The 15,290-nt window shown below is 59.1% G+C and overlaps 3 protein-coding genes across 3 annotated transcripts; all 3 read left to right on the forward strand.

Moving 5' to 3' along the window:
- Positions 1 to 8,518: 8,518 nt before the first annotated feature.
- Positions 8,519 to 9,057, forward strand: HRG_02496 (transcription initiation factor IID, 18kD subunit domain-containing protein; the record flags this gene model as incomplete). Its single annotated transcript, XM_044860967.1, has 2 exons — positions 8,519 to 8,579; positions 8,645 to 9,057. 2 exons carry the CDS (start codon positions 8,519 to 8,521, stop codon positions 9,055 to 9,057), a joined length of 474 nt encoding a protein of 157 aa, XP_044724600.1.
- A 1,193-nt stretch (positions 9,058 to 10,250) lies between these two features.
- HRG_02497 (eamA-like transporter family domain-containing protein) lies at positions 10,251 to 11,591 on the forward strand (the record flags this gene model as incomplete). Its single annotated transcript, XM_044860968.1, has 2 exons — positions 10,251 to 10,820; positions 10,878 to 11,591. The coding sequence occupies 2 exons, from the start codon at positions 10,251 to 10,253 to the stop codon at positions 11,589 to 11,591; spliced, it is 1,284 nt and encodes a 427-aa protein (XP_044724601.1).
- A 1,015-nt stretch (positions 11,592 to 12,606) lies between these two features.
- HRG_02498 (ATPase family associated with various cellular activities (AAA) domain-containing protein) lies at positions 12,607 to 14,292 on the forward strand (the record flags this gene model as incomplete). Its single annotated transcript, XM_044860969.1, has 4 exons — positions 12,607 to 12,750; positions 12,815 to 13,582; positions 13,651 to 13,982; positions 14,160 to 14,292. 4 exons carry the CDS (start codon positions 12,607 to 12,609, stop codon positions 14,290 to 14,292), a joined length of 1,377 nt encoding a protein of 458 aa, XP_044724602.1.
- Between the last annotated feature and the right edge of the window lie 998 nt (positions 14,293 to 15,290).

A 15,290-nucleotide genomic window follows, 5' to 3' on the forward strand; every position in this document is an offset into this window, starting at 1 on the left:
GGAACGGACGGTTGCTGAGATTACGTGCATGACTGACTTCCTTACATGGACGAGTATAACTCGCTGCTTAGCCCAAGAGCCGGATAGCTTTTCCCAGGCTTCAGACCTGTTAGAGACACATCTGTGTGGTGGTGCTGGCGACACCCACCCCGAGGAGACGCTCCCCAATGCGGATGGATCGCGCTCCGTACCACTGCCGGGGCGGGTACCCAAGCGTGGGGCCGGTAAGGACCTGGGGAGGGGGAGCATGGCCAGGGGTGGACTGTATTGTACGTACATACTTGCAAGTTTCTTGTCGCATTATTCGGGCTCAGTGGCATTAGCGGGCAGTTGCGAAATTGTGAGAGGACGGTGTGGCATGGAGATTCCTGCGTCGACGCCGGGGAATCGGTGGGTTGAGATGGATGGTCTGGAGCAGCCCGGCCCTTCCCTTGCATGTCTCGCTGCTAGTCGTACAACATCTCTGTCCAGCAGGCCAGGGGATGCAGAGAGGGAGAGATGTGCGTGTGTGTGTGTGTGATGTGTGTGTGTGTGTGTGGTGCGCGCGCGGCGAATGTGCGGCGGCAAGCCATGCATGGCTCGGGGAGGGAGTATTCGTAGGCACTTTGCAGCTCTCTTGTGCCTCCGCAGGGCAGCTGTTGGCTGGTGGTGGTTGCAGATGGACATGGTGTACAAAGTACAAGCACATGCACGAGAAGAAGCAAAACGAATGGAGACGCAAGGCCCGGAAGAGACAATGCCAAAAACTAACACGCCGCATTGCAGTGATCTGTGCCTTGGGATTGGATTGACTCGTGACTCCCGCACGGATGATGTGCACGAGAAGAGAGAAAGACGAACGAGTCAATTGGGTGTGTGTTGTGGAGGGCGGCCAAGATGGGGATGCTGAGTATCCGCATCTCCGGTGCCGTCAATGCGAATGCACGGAGAGAGAGTGGTTGAGATGAAGCAAAATGAAAGGGAAGAAAGGGACCAAAATTAGGTGGACAGCCAGCGGACAAAAAAACAAACAAAGCCGCCCGCCCGCCATGAGCCACCCACGGCCCTCACAAAGTGCCTTGTGAATGTAGAGAAGGTACCGTGTGCAGCGCCGTACAGCCTCGCCGCGACGGGGGATCCAATACTTGGACGGTTTGATTATCTCATGCAGCGCCCGACCGACCGACTGCATGTTTTGTTGGCCTCGTCCCTCGGCTGTGTTGGCACCGGCTTGCCATTTGAACGCTGCTGGTCACCCACCGCCCCTGAACGGACCAGAAAGACGCCGTCAGTTCCAGCCATCACCACCCATCCATCGGAAAAACGGACGGCACTTCTACCATCCCCCTTCTCCTCGCGGAGAGCTCTGTCTCTCGGTGCCGTGCCTTTTTCCACGGGCCGCCCTCCAGCGCCCACCCTTTTGGCACAGTTGCCGTGCCGTCAGACTTTGCGCTCGGCCCAACCATGGAAACCTTGGTCCATGGACGAGGCACTCGAGTGCAGGGAGGCGAGTAACCGTCTGCTGTCTCGTGCTGTGTACTGCACGTGTGGGAGCGAAGGCGTCGTCTTCTTCCCCACGCGCCATCGCCCCAGACGCCCGGGCTTACCACGAGTTGCTGCACATGCAACCGCAGCAGCAAAGACTCTGGTCAGCTAGGAGGTGCATAACCCCCTCGTTCGGCTGTCGTGCCGGCCGGAGACTGCGGCTGTCCGCTGCACCCAGCTGGTAATATTTTAGGTTAATATGAGCTATAGGCAAGGTTTGTAACCTCTTGTTCCATTACCTGGTTCGTTGGGTGCGACACAGCAAACTACTCGTGCAGTAGGCGCACATGTAAGCGCAGATGCCGACGACCCTCTGTGACTAGCATGGATGGACAGACACGCATGTGCGTCTGCATGTGGTGCCGTTGAGACTCGCTAGCAGAGGCTGTATGCAGGTCTGCTTACATACAAGACGGATGCAAGCCGTCAACCCATCACACATGTGCCGCTGTTGCCATCAGCCTCTCGTGCTGAAAGTTGTTGCCGGGGTACGGACAGTAGTTTGCGTTTTTACAGCGGCAGCATGCCGATCAAAACAGGCCGGGCGAGGAAAAGTGACCAAGTCGAGTGGATAGGGTTGGGCAGACAGACGGCGGAGATGCTGGACAACCGGTGTTTAAACAGGTTCTCTGTCTACACCTCCACGCCTCCGTATAGCGGGATCACGCAAACCCAGGTAAGCAGTTGCCTCTCATCAAAGCATTACCTCGTGCTCGGCGATACCCAATGGTCAAGTACATAACTAATAGGGCGTTGCCCGATCCGGCGGCAGGGTTCAAGAGCATTGAGGGACGCCCTGTGCCGTCCTGGACAAGACAATATAATGCACCGGGATATCATAACAGGAACGACGGCAGGGACAGGGCTAGGAAGAAAACATCCTGGCTTGACCAGCAATCCATCGACAGCTCGATCGACTTCGGTAGTGTCGACTACTATGGAGGGAAACCCTAGCATCGGCGGCTGCTGGTGGGCATTGTACTCTTGTCAGTAGCGCAGTGTGTACCGACTACTTGGAAGGGCAACAACCCCCCCGCCCGAGCAGGGCTGCAAGCAATCAAACAATGCCCGGCGGTGCCAGGCCGGGATACCTACAGCAGGTACAGTACCTGGAGGGAGCCTGACCTCTCCAAACCTGCCTTACGTAAGGAAGCCCCGCGGGGCGGTAGGTTCCCGGTACTTTGGGGACGGAGGCGAGGCGGGGACCGGATGAGCCGATTGACCTCTCTCTTGTCTCGGCTCGTCCCAAGTTCTTTCTTCACCAGGCACACGACTCACCCCAGAAACGCAGCGTCGCGGGTTTCGGAGAGGGGAGAGGAGGGGAGGGGAGGGGAGGGGGCAGAAGGGAAACGAGGACGAGACAGCACAGGGACAGCCGAAGCGACGGCCGAAGCTCGCGGCCAATCCCACAGTTATCACGTCCGTCTCACCCGCACGCGCCCACGACAGCAGAAGCGCACGCGCGCGCGCACGCCCCCGTTGCTCTGCTGTCACCTGTAACGCGGCATATGACGCCGACTGCACCCTCTGCACCCTCTGCACCCTCTGCCCGCCCGGAATGCGAGCATCCGCTTCCCCGTGTTCGATTCGTCCCGGCACGACGAGGCAACTGAACGATCCAGACTCTCGGTACCATGTCCTCACGACGCTCGCTGCACGATGTACGAATACCCGGTGATGCGTTTGGGTACAGTGTGTATGTGTGTGTACGGCAAGGAAACAAGGTTCGGGCAACTATACTCGATGTACGCCGAGTCTCGACCCCCGTGCCCACCACTCCTTGCTTGCCTACCTGCAGGAGGGGCAGCCGCCTGTCTTGTTCACCGCGCCCTGCTGCCGAGGCTCGCGACATGTCGCCGCCGTCGTGGTGGGGCAGCGGCGGCCTCAATTGTCAAGTGTCGCGCGGTAGCGAGGACCGACAATCGAGACCGACCATCGAGACCGACCATCGAGACCGACCATCGAGACCGACCATCGAGACCTCCCTTCAAACATTACGTCTCTCCGACACCCTCCTGCGGCCTGCGAGTGTCTGCGAGTGTCTGCGAGTGTCTGCCCTCCGCCCCCTCTCGAGAAGCGGCCGGCGTTGCTCGCTGGTGGTTGTTGGATTCAGCCCGCGCCTCAGCCACAATGCCACGCTTCCATCCACTCCGTTGCAACTCCGGGGAGGGTCGCCGCCGCCTGCAGACGAAGCTTTGGTTCGTCGACAGCCATCGGCGACGATGCAGCTTCAAAACCTAATCCATCCATTCATTCAATCCCGATCCGGGGCGCCGGCCCAACGACCGAGGCGCCACCATCGGCGAGCCATCGTCGGTCTTGGTCAGCGCCCACTGCGGCGCAAACTTCAACGACCGACGATAGACGGCGGTTTTTTCTTTCTTCCCATCCTGCTACTACACTCCTTTTGCCTAGACGTTTCCTTTTCACTTCGAGACTCGGCGGGACCTCCCGGACCGGAACCATTACTGTGACTATGCACCCGCTGCAGCCGCACGACGACGAGCGACGCCGGGAGATCTGCTGACCCCACGTTCTTTTCCTATTTTCCCTTCAAGTGTTTTTTTCCTTTTAGTGCCAGCCACACCAGCTGAACCCTAAACCACTAGGCTTGTTGGTGGTCGTTGCCGGTCCGTAAGCTGAGCCTCTCAGCGCGCGCAAACATGTGTGCGTGTCTGCATGCGAAGCTGAATGTACACCCCAATACTGGCCAGTAGATGGCTCCTCTGTGCAGCGCAGGGCTTGTGGGGGCAGTGACGACGGCGATGGAAGATGACGATGCATGCATGGATGCATGCAAAGTGCCGCGGACCGCATTTGCACTATTCCTACCCTCGAGCTGGCGGTCAGGGCAGAGGCATATCACGGATGACCGCCCTCGCAACGTAATTGGTACTTGGCACTACCACCTAGTCGGGCAATAAGACGATTGCAAACAGCATCGTCAGAGCTGCGGCCAACGTTTGGTGGTGAGCAAGGTAGCAGCAGTAGGGGAACTCAAAACTGCTCCGTCCTGGCCGCGCAATGCGTAACATCTTTTGTTGGAGCCCTATCGTACAAAGTAACCACAAGCGCTTCATTGGCGCCTACCACGTACCGCAACATCGTCGCTTTGATTCCATTGCCAAGACCGGACTCGAAAGGGCGTTGCACTTGGGTTTGCCAGGGCCAGAGGGCGGTGGATAGAGCCGGGGCTTGTGCGGGCGCCGGCGCGCAACATACATATACGCATGCTTCAGTAGAGTATCGTCAAGGGCCATCTGGTGGTCAGTCTGCCTGGCTGGATCCCCCCCCCATGCGGTTGCATGCTCTACTATGCTGCGGGCGCGGGGGGTGGTGGATAAAGCAAACATGAGTCGTCGTCGGCGGTGCGAGAACGGACGGGGTGAGGCAGCCTGTGCGAGGCTCTCTCCCCGGCTCCCTCCCCCCCTTCTCGGTTGCAACGGGCAGCACAGCGGCGAGTCGCGTAGCACCATTTTGAACGGCCTCACCTCCGTCGCAGATGCAGTCGTCGGCTCTGTCAGCGGCCCCCCTTTCGGTGGGAAATGGCGTGCCCTGCCTCGCGGGCTGGTCCGACCGCCTCGCCTTTTCCGAGGACGCTAATAATAGGCTGCAGGTACGAATAAGGTATCTGGGTACCTACCCACGGATACCTACCTACCTACTTACCTGCCTACTTACCTAGGTACCTACCTAACCTACCTACCTACCTACCTAACCTACCTGTCGGAACGCGGCGGAGCTCATGGACACGATGTGCGGCAGCAGGAGGGACCATCGCAGCAGGAAGGGGCCAGTAGGGGCAGAGAAGGGTACAAAAGGACCATCTTTGTTTGGGGCGAGGAGAAGGGTGACACATAATAGACCTCGATCCAACTTTTGATCTCTTCTTATGTTTTCCTCGCAATAAGATACCTCGGTAGGTGAGCAGGCATGTACCCGCGCTCAACGGCGGGCCGGTCCATCCATGCAGGTTAGTACGTACTTTACTGTGCTCGCTCCGTGTCGGTACTTCGCCTATGCGGTACTGCATGCGGGAGGGGGAGGTATATCGGGCGGAACGGAGGCGCTACTTGAGGGTCCACTGGACGCCACGGAGATCCAGGTAGCTTCCTCGTAACCTCGTTCTGAGAGCGTCGAACCTCGTCTCAATGACGAGAGGCTCTACCCCGGCATCGTACCACGGCAGACGAGCAAGCAGCATGGTGGCCGTGCTTGCATCTGCCCGCCAGCCAGCCAAGTCTGACGGGCTGCTGATCAAGGAAGAAGAGGAGGAGAGGAAAGCGCCGCCAAAGAAAACGCAAGCACGGCGAGAACGAGGGGCCCCGATTCGTTCAACACCTCTTACATCTTGGTCAAAAGGATCGTGTAACAAAGGGTGGCATCGATGCAATAGCAAGGCTACCTACCTTAGCGGGTAGCGAGAGGTACACGGCGATACCTCCACACCTGAAAGCTGCGGGTACTCCGTAAAATCTGCAGGGATGGCCTCTCAGCCTCCAACTGACGTGCAGCAGCCTCCCCCAGTAGCAAATAAGCCGACGGGTTCCCATGTCACTTCATCGGCTTCGTTGCCCACTGGTGGCGGTCAGGTACAAGTACTGTACAAGCGCCACACCTTGGGGGTTGGATAAGCCACAATCGGCCATGGCCTTGTTCCCCTTTGTGTCTGCTTCGCTGGACGGAGGATTCCTTTTTGCTCAAGTACCAATACGAGGTCGAGGAGGATAGAAGGTTATGCGGAATAAGGCCGTAGACCGTTGGTAAAAAAGGAAGCCTCCACGATCCTCGGGCACTTTGCCAGATCCACGGAAGCAGGATCACCTGATATATCACGTGTAGACCTCCCGAAGGAAAGAGACAAGGGGCTTCGCACAAAGCGCCTACACACATTGTCAGCAGCTTCTTCAATCAACCGGTAGAAGTGCCTCTCTTTACAAGCTCTCAACCTCGGCAGTGCGCGCCAATTTCCATGTTAGCATGGTCACGTGTCCAAGAGAGCAAAATGCCCCTGTTGGGTTCCTGCCTACTTAGCTGCCCTGCAGCAAAGTTTGCGTAAGGCATCCCTACGCCAAGGTCCAACGACAAACCATGAGCTTTGACTTGAGCAATGAGGGTGGGAAACAGGGCTGGATGCGGTTGCTAGTGCATACCCAGCAACGGGAAGAGGCAGCGACAACCAAGCTGCGGGCCGTACGGCGGCAAGCCTCCGGTGCCTCCGGCCGGCGCCGCAATCAATGGCACGGACATTGGGCCAATGACTCTCCTGGCGTCGTATGTGTTGGAAGCACACCCAGCACCATCTGTGACGCCGAGCAAGCACACGACAAAGCCGGGAAAGGGTGTGTGTTACAGTTGCATCGGGGCCCCTGGCCTGCATCCTTCCAGCCTTCTTCTGGAAGCCTCCTCCGCCTTTGCTCTGAGGCATTACCGATCATGCACATGGTCAAGATTGGCCGGCCCGGCGTCCTGGCCAAGTATGTGGCGTGTACAAAGCATATCGCCAGAGCAGTCCAAATTCGGCAACATCGATCGTATACATGTACATGCTGTACACTCGCAGTGGCTGATCAATCTCGCTACTGTACGTATGTACTGTAAAAGGCAAACTTTGTCGTTGCCGTTTGGCGTCGGCGGATCCGGTAGGCCTGGCGCATTCGGCACGAGGCCAACGCCGGGGCGAGCGGTTTTTGACGTCAGGGCAGCCCGCGGCTGTGTGCTTTGAAATTTCGGGCTTATTTTGGGCCTCGGAGGCGGCAAAAACAAGGCCGGGAGGTATATGCAACTCTTGATTGTTTGACTGCCTTTGTACAAGCTGACTCTTGCCCTGTCCAAGGGGAAAAGGGGGGCTGGTGTCAGAAGGTAGAGTTGGTTGGACTGTGGACAAAGGTCCCCCCCGAGGACCGAGGACCGCGTCGCGCACGCCAATGGATGCAACCCGTCCTTTTTGAATCGCCATCACGTTCTGCAGGCTGCTTCGCCGGGGCTGCGCGCTCATGCCCCATGCTGCATCATGAGTCGCGCGCACCTCTGTGCCAGGGGCACGCTCATGCACAGCAGGGGGACGACGAGCCAGGAGAGCGAAAAAGGGCGTTTGCGTCCTGTGGCTGTGACGTGTAGCAGGAGATGGCCGGAGAGGAAGGTCAAGACCTCGGCGCAATCGTGTCATGTGGTGCTGTTCCTCTCGTGACCCGTCGCCACCATCGTGAGCACATCATGCTGATGGCCATGGTTACAAATGCGTACATGGTCGACGGCCCGACGGTCCCGCAATCACACGTGGCATGACAATGGCATGGCAGTCATCAAATGACCCAATAATCGATGTGACGGTACTCTATTGAATGGTCCCAAGGTACGAAGGATAGGGGCGAGGGACCAGATCGCGGACATCCGGGAAACCATGGGGGCTGGTTCCCGGCGGCACGAGCCTTTTCTTGGGGTCTCGAAGAATCTTGCATCCGTCTTGGGCCCATCGCTTTCGAGTGCTCGCTTGGCCAAGGGTTGAGGTCAAGGCGACAGGTCATGAAGCGTTGTGATTGCGGACGGACCATGGCGATGCCGTCGCTATCGAGGCGCTCAGATGCCGTACCGGAAAGACGAAGAATCAATGTACATCGGCCATTGGGCGTCATTCTTTTCGATCATGACAAAAATAAAACAAAAGACTGGCCGTGGCTTTCTCTTCCTTCAAGGTGCAGGCAGTGCAGTAGATGCGGGGAGCAGGAGCAGCAAAAAAGATTCGCCGAACACCGCGTGCGGCTCCGCGATAGTGTCCTCCACCAGCCAACCTCAACATCTCCTCATCACCGGCGCTCTCAGCCCCCGATCTGACGCTCATCATCCATACCGAGCCTCGCTCGACTACGCTCCTCTTCTGCGCTTGTGGACGGGGCTGGCCCTCGCCTCACCACACAACATCCGGCGCCCGAGCCTCCAACACACCTATACTCTGCCAGTACTCGAGGTCCTTCCTCTACCGCGTGCGCCCAAGATGGAGCCGCGAGCAAGAGCCGGCAAAAATGTCGGCAAAATGAACTTTTCCCACAACGAGCGTGCGTTTCTAGCTTCCCCAGTGCGCCCGCGCGACATTGTTTGACTGAAACCCTCTCCGTCGCAGTGGCGCAGCTCCTCTTTGCGCACGGCGACGTCAAGAACCCGCTGCCGGAGACGGTGCGCGTGCTCGACGAGATCCTGACCGACTTTATGCAATCCATTGCCTTCGAGGCCACGCGCGCCGCTCACTACTCGGGCCGCCAGAAGATCAAATATGAGGACTTTGAGTTTGCCTTTCGCAAGAACCCGGCCTTCCTCGGCAAGGTGCAGGAGGTGTTTGAGAAGCAAAAGGAGATCAAAAAGGCGCGCGAGATCCTCCGCGACGGCGAGGACGAGATCATGAAGGACGCGGCCGAGGAGGAGAAGAGGAGGGAAAAGGTCGACGAGAGGCCGCCGCGTGCCCGGGCCGAGGAGGAGCTTGGGGAGGCCGACGACGATGCCGATGCCGAGGCCGATGCCCTGGGCAAGAAGCGATGAGGTCAGAGCCGCCGACCAGCGACATGATTATAACGAATTTCTTACGTAGGATGGGCTGGGAGCTTGAGGGTCATCTCTCTCTCCCATTGGTATAATGCGCTCGCGGCATGCACACGGGCGAAACGGAGTTGCAACGGCTATACGTGGCTTTGGGCAGTGGCACATGGCTTTGGGCGGTGGCAGAGCTGCTCAGACTGTGTCTATGACAGGCATGGCGGCAGATCCGCAACTGAGATTCAATGGTTGGCGAAGGCTTCACAGCTAATATACGATGGCCATAAGGGCTTTGGAGCTTCAATCATGGCTGCCGGTTTGCGTCTGGCAGATGCTCGCTCGCCAATCGCCCGTCGTCGGGTGATGCTGCCGAACGTGCAGCACGGCATCGTCCTTCGACTACAGGCCGGGTCATCGACCATCCACCCAAGTTACGGTACGCCTCGGATCGCCGCAGCAGATGCCATGCCCGGAATCCCAGCTCCATGCGCGCGGGTACGGGACTTGTGGACATGAGAGCGCGGCGACTTGCTCGATCGGCCGATGCTCCGGAGCACTCGGAGCCCGCTTCCGACAACCTTGTGGATGCGATACCGGAGCTGTCCTCCCCCTTGACGAACGGCTTGCCCAGAAATAAACTGGGGCTCCGCGGGCATCGAGGAATACCGCATCCGTCGCGATGGGGTCCTGGCCAGTGCCGTCGAACTCTGAATCCCCGATCTGCGGTGTGCCGGTCCGTCTGGTCCGTTGGGCCAAGCGCCAGCAAGAGCGAGCTCGTGTATGTAAGACGACGACGATGGGTAGAGGAAAGACGAGCAGAAGGAGGGTCTGCCCGTGGCTCTCGGTGGAGGGGGATGCTCCCTGCAGTAAAGTGGCCATTTTGACTTTGACATGTCGGGGGCTCTCTGAGTGCCGTCGGTATGATCCGTTGAGTCAAATAGTCTCCATCTCACCATCTCCTCTCTTCCTCGCGCGGGCAGACATGCGCCGGTGCTAGAAGCGAGCTGGGCGCTGAAGTTTGCACTGGTCCCATCCCAGTACAGACCTTGGCCGTGTGTCGTTGAGTGTGGATAGAATCGGCACGAGGCCGTTTATCCAAGTACGGTGCCGCGGTGCCAACACTCTTGTTTGCCCTGAACTGACTGGACAAGGTGAAAATCAGCGTCACTTTGCGGGCTCGTCTTTGGCCTCGGCCCGGCATGGGACGACATGAAGCACTGGAGCTGGACCAGCTCAGGGGCTTCGGCCAGCCGCGGCCACTTCCCCATTATCACCCTCTATCCCCAGGCAGCCATAGTGACAGCAAGACACAGCACGCAACTCCAGTCCGCGAGTCACCGTCCCCGTCCCCGAGCCGAGCCCCCGGAGCCGGGGAGCGTCCATCCTCGCCGCATGGTTGCTCGTCCCCGGCGTGGCGCAGGATATCTCGGTGCACGCGCTTCTGGGCCCTCAACAGGCCGGCCCTGCTGGTTGCCCTGTCCCAGCTGTTTGGCGCCTGCATGAACCTGTGCGCCCGGCTGCTCGAGCTCGAGGGTGAGGGCATGCACCCGGTTCAGGTCCTGTTCGTCCGGCAGGGCTTGACGGCCGTCTGCTGTCTGCTGTACATGCGGTGGGGGTGCGTGCCCGACAACCCCTTCGGCAGAGGGGACGTGAGCTGGCTTCTGCTGGCCAGGAGCATCTCGGGCTTCTTCGGCATCTTCTGCATGTGGTATTCGATGCTTCACCTCCCGCTCGCTGATGCCACCGTCATCACCTTCCTGGCGCCCGGGGTTGCCGCCCTGCTATGCTGCGTCCTGCTCCGCGAGCCGTTTACGCGCATGGAGCAGCTCGCCACCGTCATCGCGCTGCTGGGCGTCGTCCTCATCGCCCAGCCCGCCGCCCTCTTCTCCCCGTCGGCGGCGGCAGCACCGGAGCCGACCCCGTCGGGCAAGAAGCTGCCCAACGCGGTCCACGCTGGAGCAACGGCGCAGGGGCGGCTCCTCGGCGTCTGCGTCGCGTTGCTGGGAGCCGTCGGCTCCGCCGGGGCCTTCACGACGCTGCGCGCCCTCGGCCGACGCGTCCATCCCGTCACTTCCATCAACGCCCTCGCCATGGGCTGCACCACCATCTGCGCCGCAGCGCTGGCCCTCGCGCCGGCCCTCGACGTCGACCAGCCCTCGCTGCGCTGGACCCACCCCACGTCGACGCGGCAGTGGCTCCTGATGCTCGCCGTCGTAGCCTTGGGCTTTGCAATGCAGTATCTGCTGACGGCGGGGCTGGCGGCCGACACGTCCAATCGCGCCAACGCCATGGTGTACACGCACATGCTCTTTGCGGTGGCGTTTGACCGGTGGGTGCTCGGGCATCGCATGGGGCTCACGAGCTTCCTGGGGTGTGCCTTGATCCTGGGCAGTGCCGTCGGCGTCGTTGTGTTGGTGCCCAAGCCGTCGCCGCAGCCGCCGTCGTTGCTCAAGGCGGTGGATGTCGAGCGGCAGAGTAATTTGGCTGGCGAGGCTGAGCGATTCCCGATGCTCACGGCTACACGTACGTCTGGTTCTTGAAGGCGATGGCACAGCTCAAGTCTTGTAAAGGGTGGTGGTGAGCACCCGGTCGGGGACGTCCGCATCACCGAAATGAGGAGCCAGGCTCGATCTCATCTGGTCAAGTACCAGTCAGCCCTCTGAGTTCACCTCTGGCTATGCGGTGGTGATCTGCCGCCAGGGTCATGGCTTGATCGAGATGTACACGGTGATGCTCTGGCTCCCTTGGGATGTCTTCCTCTAATACGAACCCTATGTTCAACCACTTGCTGTACACGGACTGTCAGTACCAGACCGAACGATGGCTGTATAAAGACGGAATGGAGACTTTGGAAACCAGATGCTATGACATGTCTAACCACCAGCAGATGGCTCTGAACAGATACTAGCCATGAGGTGTGGTTCTGACACGGCAGCACCAGACACCTTGGTAGCCTTCTAATGAGCACGTCGTAGCAAGGACCCTCGTCTTCAATACCGTCAGTCGTGAGTTGTCGGTGCTGATCTATACAGAATTCCGATTCTTTTCCAGTCAACCACAAATTCGTCAGTTTAGCTTCAAGCTGACATGAAATGGGAAAACTGTTCGAAGACGTACTTGACAAGCAGTCCTGAAAATACTTGAGAGTGAACTAAAAGGCCGTCAAAGTCGTTGTGTACATATACAGATGCAAGCGAACGGTTTGAAGGTCCGAAGATTGATGCCTGAGTGCCGCGCAAATCATGAATATAGGGTAGCCAGGTTGAGCACAGTGCAAGCTCACGTGATGCTTGTGAGGCTGTCGTAATAGGCCTTATCTTATCTGGGACGGACTACCTGCAGGGCGGGTATGTATGTAGGCGCAAGGCTAGGATCCAATCGCAAATCTTGGTGCAAAAGCTGCGAAACCTCGGTCCTGATTGCTATTGACGACACCGCGGCAAGTGGTGAAATTTCCCTCAATACCCCCCGTTCCCGAGTTCAAGCCGCGAATAACTGCCAATCGCGACGAATTGAATAGACGACCGGGCATCATCGCCTCAACCGACGGCCAAAATGGTCCAGATCAGCGAGGTCAAGGGCAACAAGCGCGACAACCGGACGGCCGCCCACACGCACATCAAAGGCCTCGGCCTGAAGCCCAATGGACACGCAGAAACGCAAGCTGGTGGCTTTGTCGGCCAGGCGCCCGCTCGAGAAGTATAGCACCCCACGGCCCGTGGCCGCTATTGTCGGTTCCCGGCTAACACTTGCTCCTCTCTAGTCATGCGGCGTCGTCGTCGACCTCATTCGGGCGCACAAGATGGCTGGCCGAGGCGTCTTGCTGGCCGGTGGACCGGGAACCGGCAAGACTGCTCTCGCCCTCGCCATCAGCCAGGAGCTGGGCACCAAGATACCTTTTTGCCCTATCGTCGGCAGCGAGATCTACTCGACAGAGGTCAAGAAGACAGAGATGCTGATGGAGAACTTCCGGAGGGCCATTGGCCTCAAGGTCCGGGAGACCAAGGAGGTGTACGAGGGCGAGGTGACGGAGCTGACGCCAGAGGAGGCCGAGAACCCGCTGGGCGGCTACGGCAAGACCATCAGCACGCTCCTCATCGGGCTGAAGAGCGCCAAGGGCCAGAAGAAGCTCCGGCTGGACCCCAGCATCTACGAGGCGATCCAGAAGGAGCGCGTGACGGTCGGCGACGTCATCTACATCGAGGCCAACACGGGCGCGTGCAAGCGAGTCGGCCGCTCAGACGCCTACGCCACCGAGTTTGACCTCGAGGCCGAGGAATACGTGCCCATCCCCAAGGGCGAGGTGCACAAGAAGAAGGAGATTGTGCAGGACGTGACGCTGCACGACCTGGACGTTGCCAACGCGAGGCCCGAGGGCGGCCAGGACATCATGAGCATGATGGGCCAGCTCATGAAGCCCAAGATGACGGAGATTACCGAGAAGCTGCGGACCGAGATCAACAAGGTGGTGAGCAAATACATCGACCAAGGCGTGGCCGAGCTGGTGCCGGGAGTCTTGTTCATCGACGAGGTAGGGACTTGCAACACTGTCTCTGGCAAAGGGCACGGGTCGATTGATTGACATTGCGAGCTTGACAGGCGCACATGCTCGACGTGGAGTGCTTCACGTACCTCAACCGAGCGCTGGAATCACCGATAGCCCCAATAGTGGTGCTGGCGTCGAACCGCGGAATGTGTACAATAAGAGGCACCGACGACATTGTCGCAGCGCACGGCATTCCTACCGACTTCCTGGCCCGGCTGCTCATCGTGCCGACGGCGCCCTACCAGGCCGAGGAGATCAAGAAGATTGTGCGAGTGCGGGCGTCGACTGAGGGCGTTGCCATCAACGATGCGGCCATTGACAAGATTTCCGACCACGGAGTCCGCATCAGCCTGCGGTATTGCCTGCAGTTGCTGACGCCAGCGAGGTAGGTTTCCCCCGTGTGCTCACTAGCCCCATGTTCCTCAGCCTTGCCCTTGAACTCTTGTTCTCGAACGCCTCTATTGTTTCTGGTTTGTAAGTGGTAGTGGCAGCTTCGAGGACGAGACGTATGAAAAGCAGGAACAAGAAGGGAATAGTAACTGACTCAGACTTGTCTCGACAGTATCCTTGCGAAGGCCAACGGCCGCTCCCAGATTGATGTCGAGGACGTGGCTGAGTGCGAGGACCTGTTCCTCGACGCCCGTCGGAGCGCGTCGCTGCTCAGCGGGGAGGCTGGGAAGGGCTACATTGCGTAGTTGAGTGGGGACCCGAGGACGCGCACGAGCGGGCTAGGCACGAGGAGCCGCGTCGGGGCGAGGTCGACGAGCGTGACAGGCAGAGGACAGACAGGGAGGATCTTGGACGGAATTTGTTTATCGCGGATGGTCTGGCGCCGCGGGAGAAATGCCAAACATGCTTTGCCCTTTTTATTTTATTTTCAGAGGCAAAGGGGGGGGGGTAGGGGGGAACCGAGTCCCACACAATGTCCCCTAGCTTTGGGAGACTCGGCCTGCACGATGAATGCATGCACAACACCCTTTTTGTGACTTAATTTTTATTTTTCTTCAGCGCCCGTCGTGAGACATCCAGGAACCTGGGGGAACCAACGCCGGCGGACGGGGCGCAAAGACAATCACATACATGATGCATGGCGACGCACACAATCCCTTTTTGCCCCCCCCCCCCCTCCTCTCCTCTCCATTCTCTGGCCTCTCCATCCAGTCTTTCTTCTTTTCTCTTCAGCAAGCCACATAAGGCCCACTGGGAGGAGAAGAAAACAAAAGCCAAGTTGGTGTGTGGGGGGGGAGGGGGGAGAAAAGGGGCCGGGGAAGGGGGATGCCGCGAAAGTGTGGGAGGCGAGGAAGAAGAGGCCATGGACAAGGCATTGGGATCCAGACCGGCGGAGAGAGAAAGAGAGGCAGTCACGCATGCGGAGCTCGATGGTCAAAGACAGCAGCATCACGTGCTATGTGCTTTAGCCATGTTCGGGGAGGGGGACAGGCCTGGCCCTTTGTCTCAGACGGCGCAGCATTCCAGAGTGCATTCCTGCGGGGGCCGCCATTGTCGTCGACCAAGAAGAAGCATGTCTCTCTGGTGCCCCGTTTCATTCATTGACGCAGAAGCCGGAGAATAGGGCCTTGGCGACGACGACGACGACGACGACGACGCCGCCGAGGGGCGAAAAAGGGGGTTGGCCGGCAGAGGACGGATGGCCGTGGCGGCCATGTCTCTCTTTTTCTCCTCGTCGGCTCCG

Source organism: Hirsutella rhossiliensis (assembly GCF_020360975.1).
Source record: "Hirsutella rhossiliensis strain HR02 chromosome Unknown scaffold00002, whole genome shotgun sequence".
Taxonomy (NCBI): Eukaryota; Fungi; Ascomycota; class Sordariomycetes; order Hypocreales; family Ophiocordycipitaceae; genus Hirsutella; species Hirsutella rhossiliensis.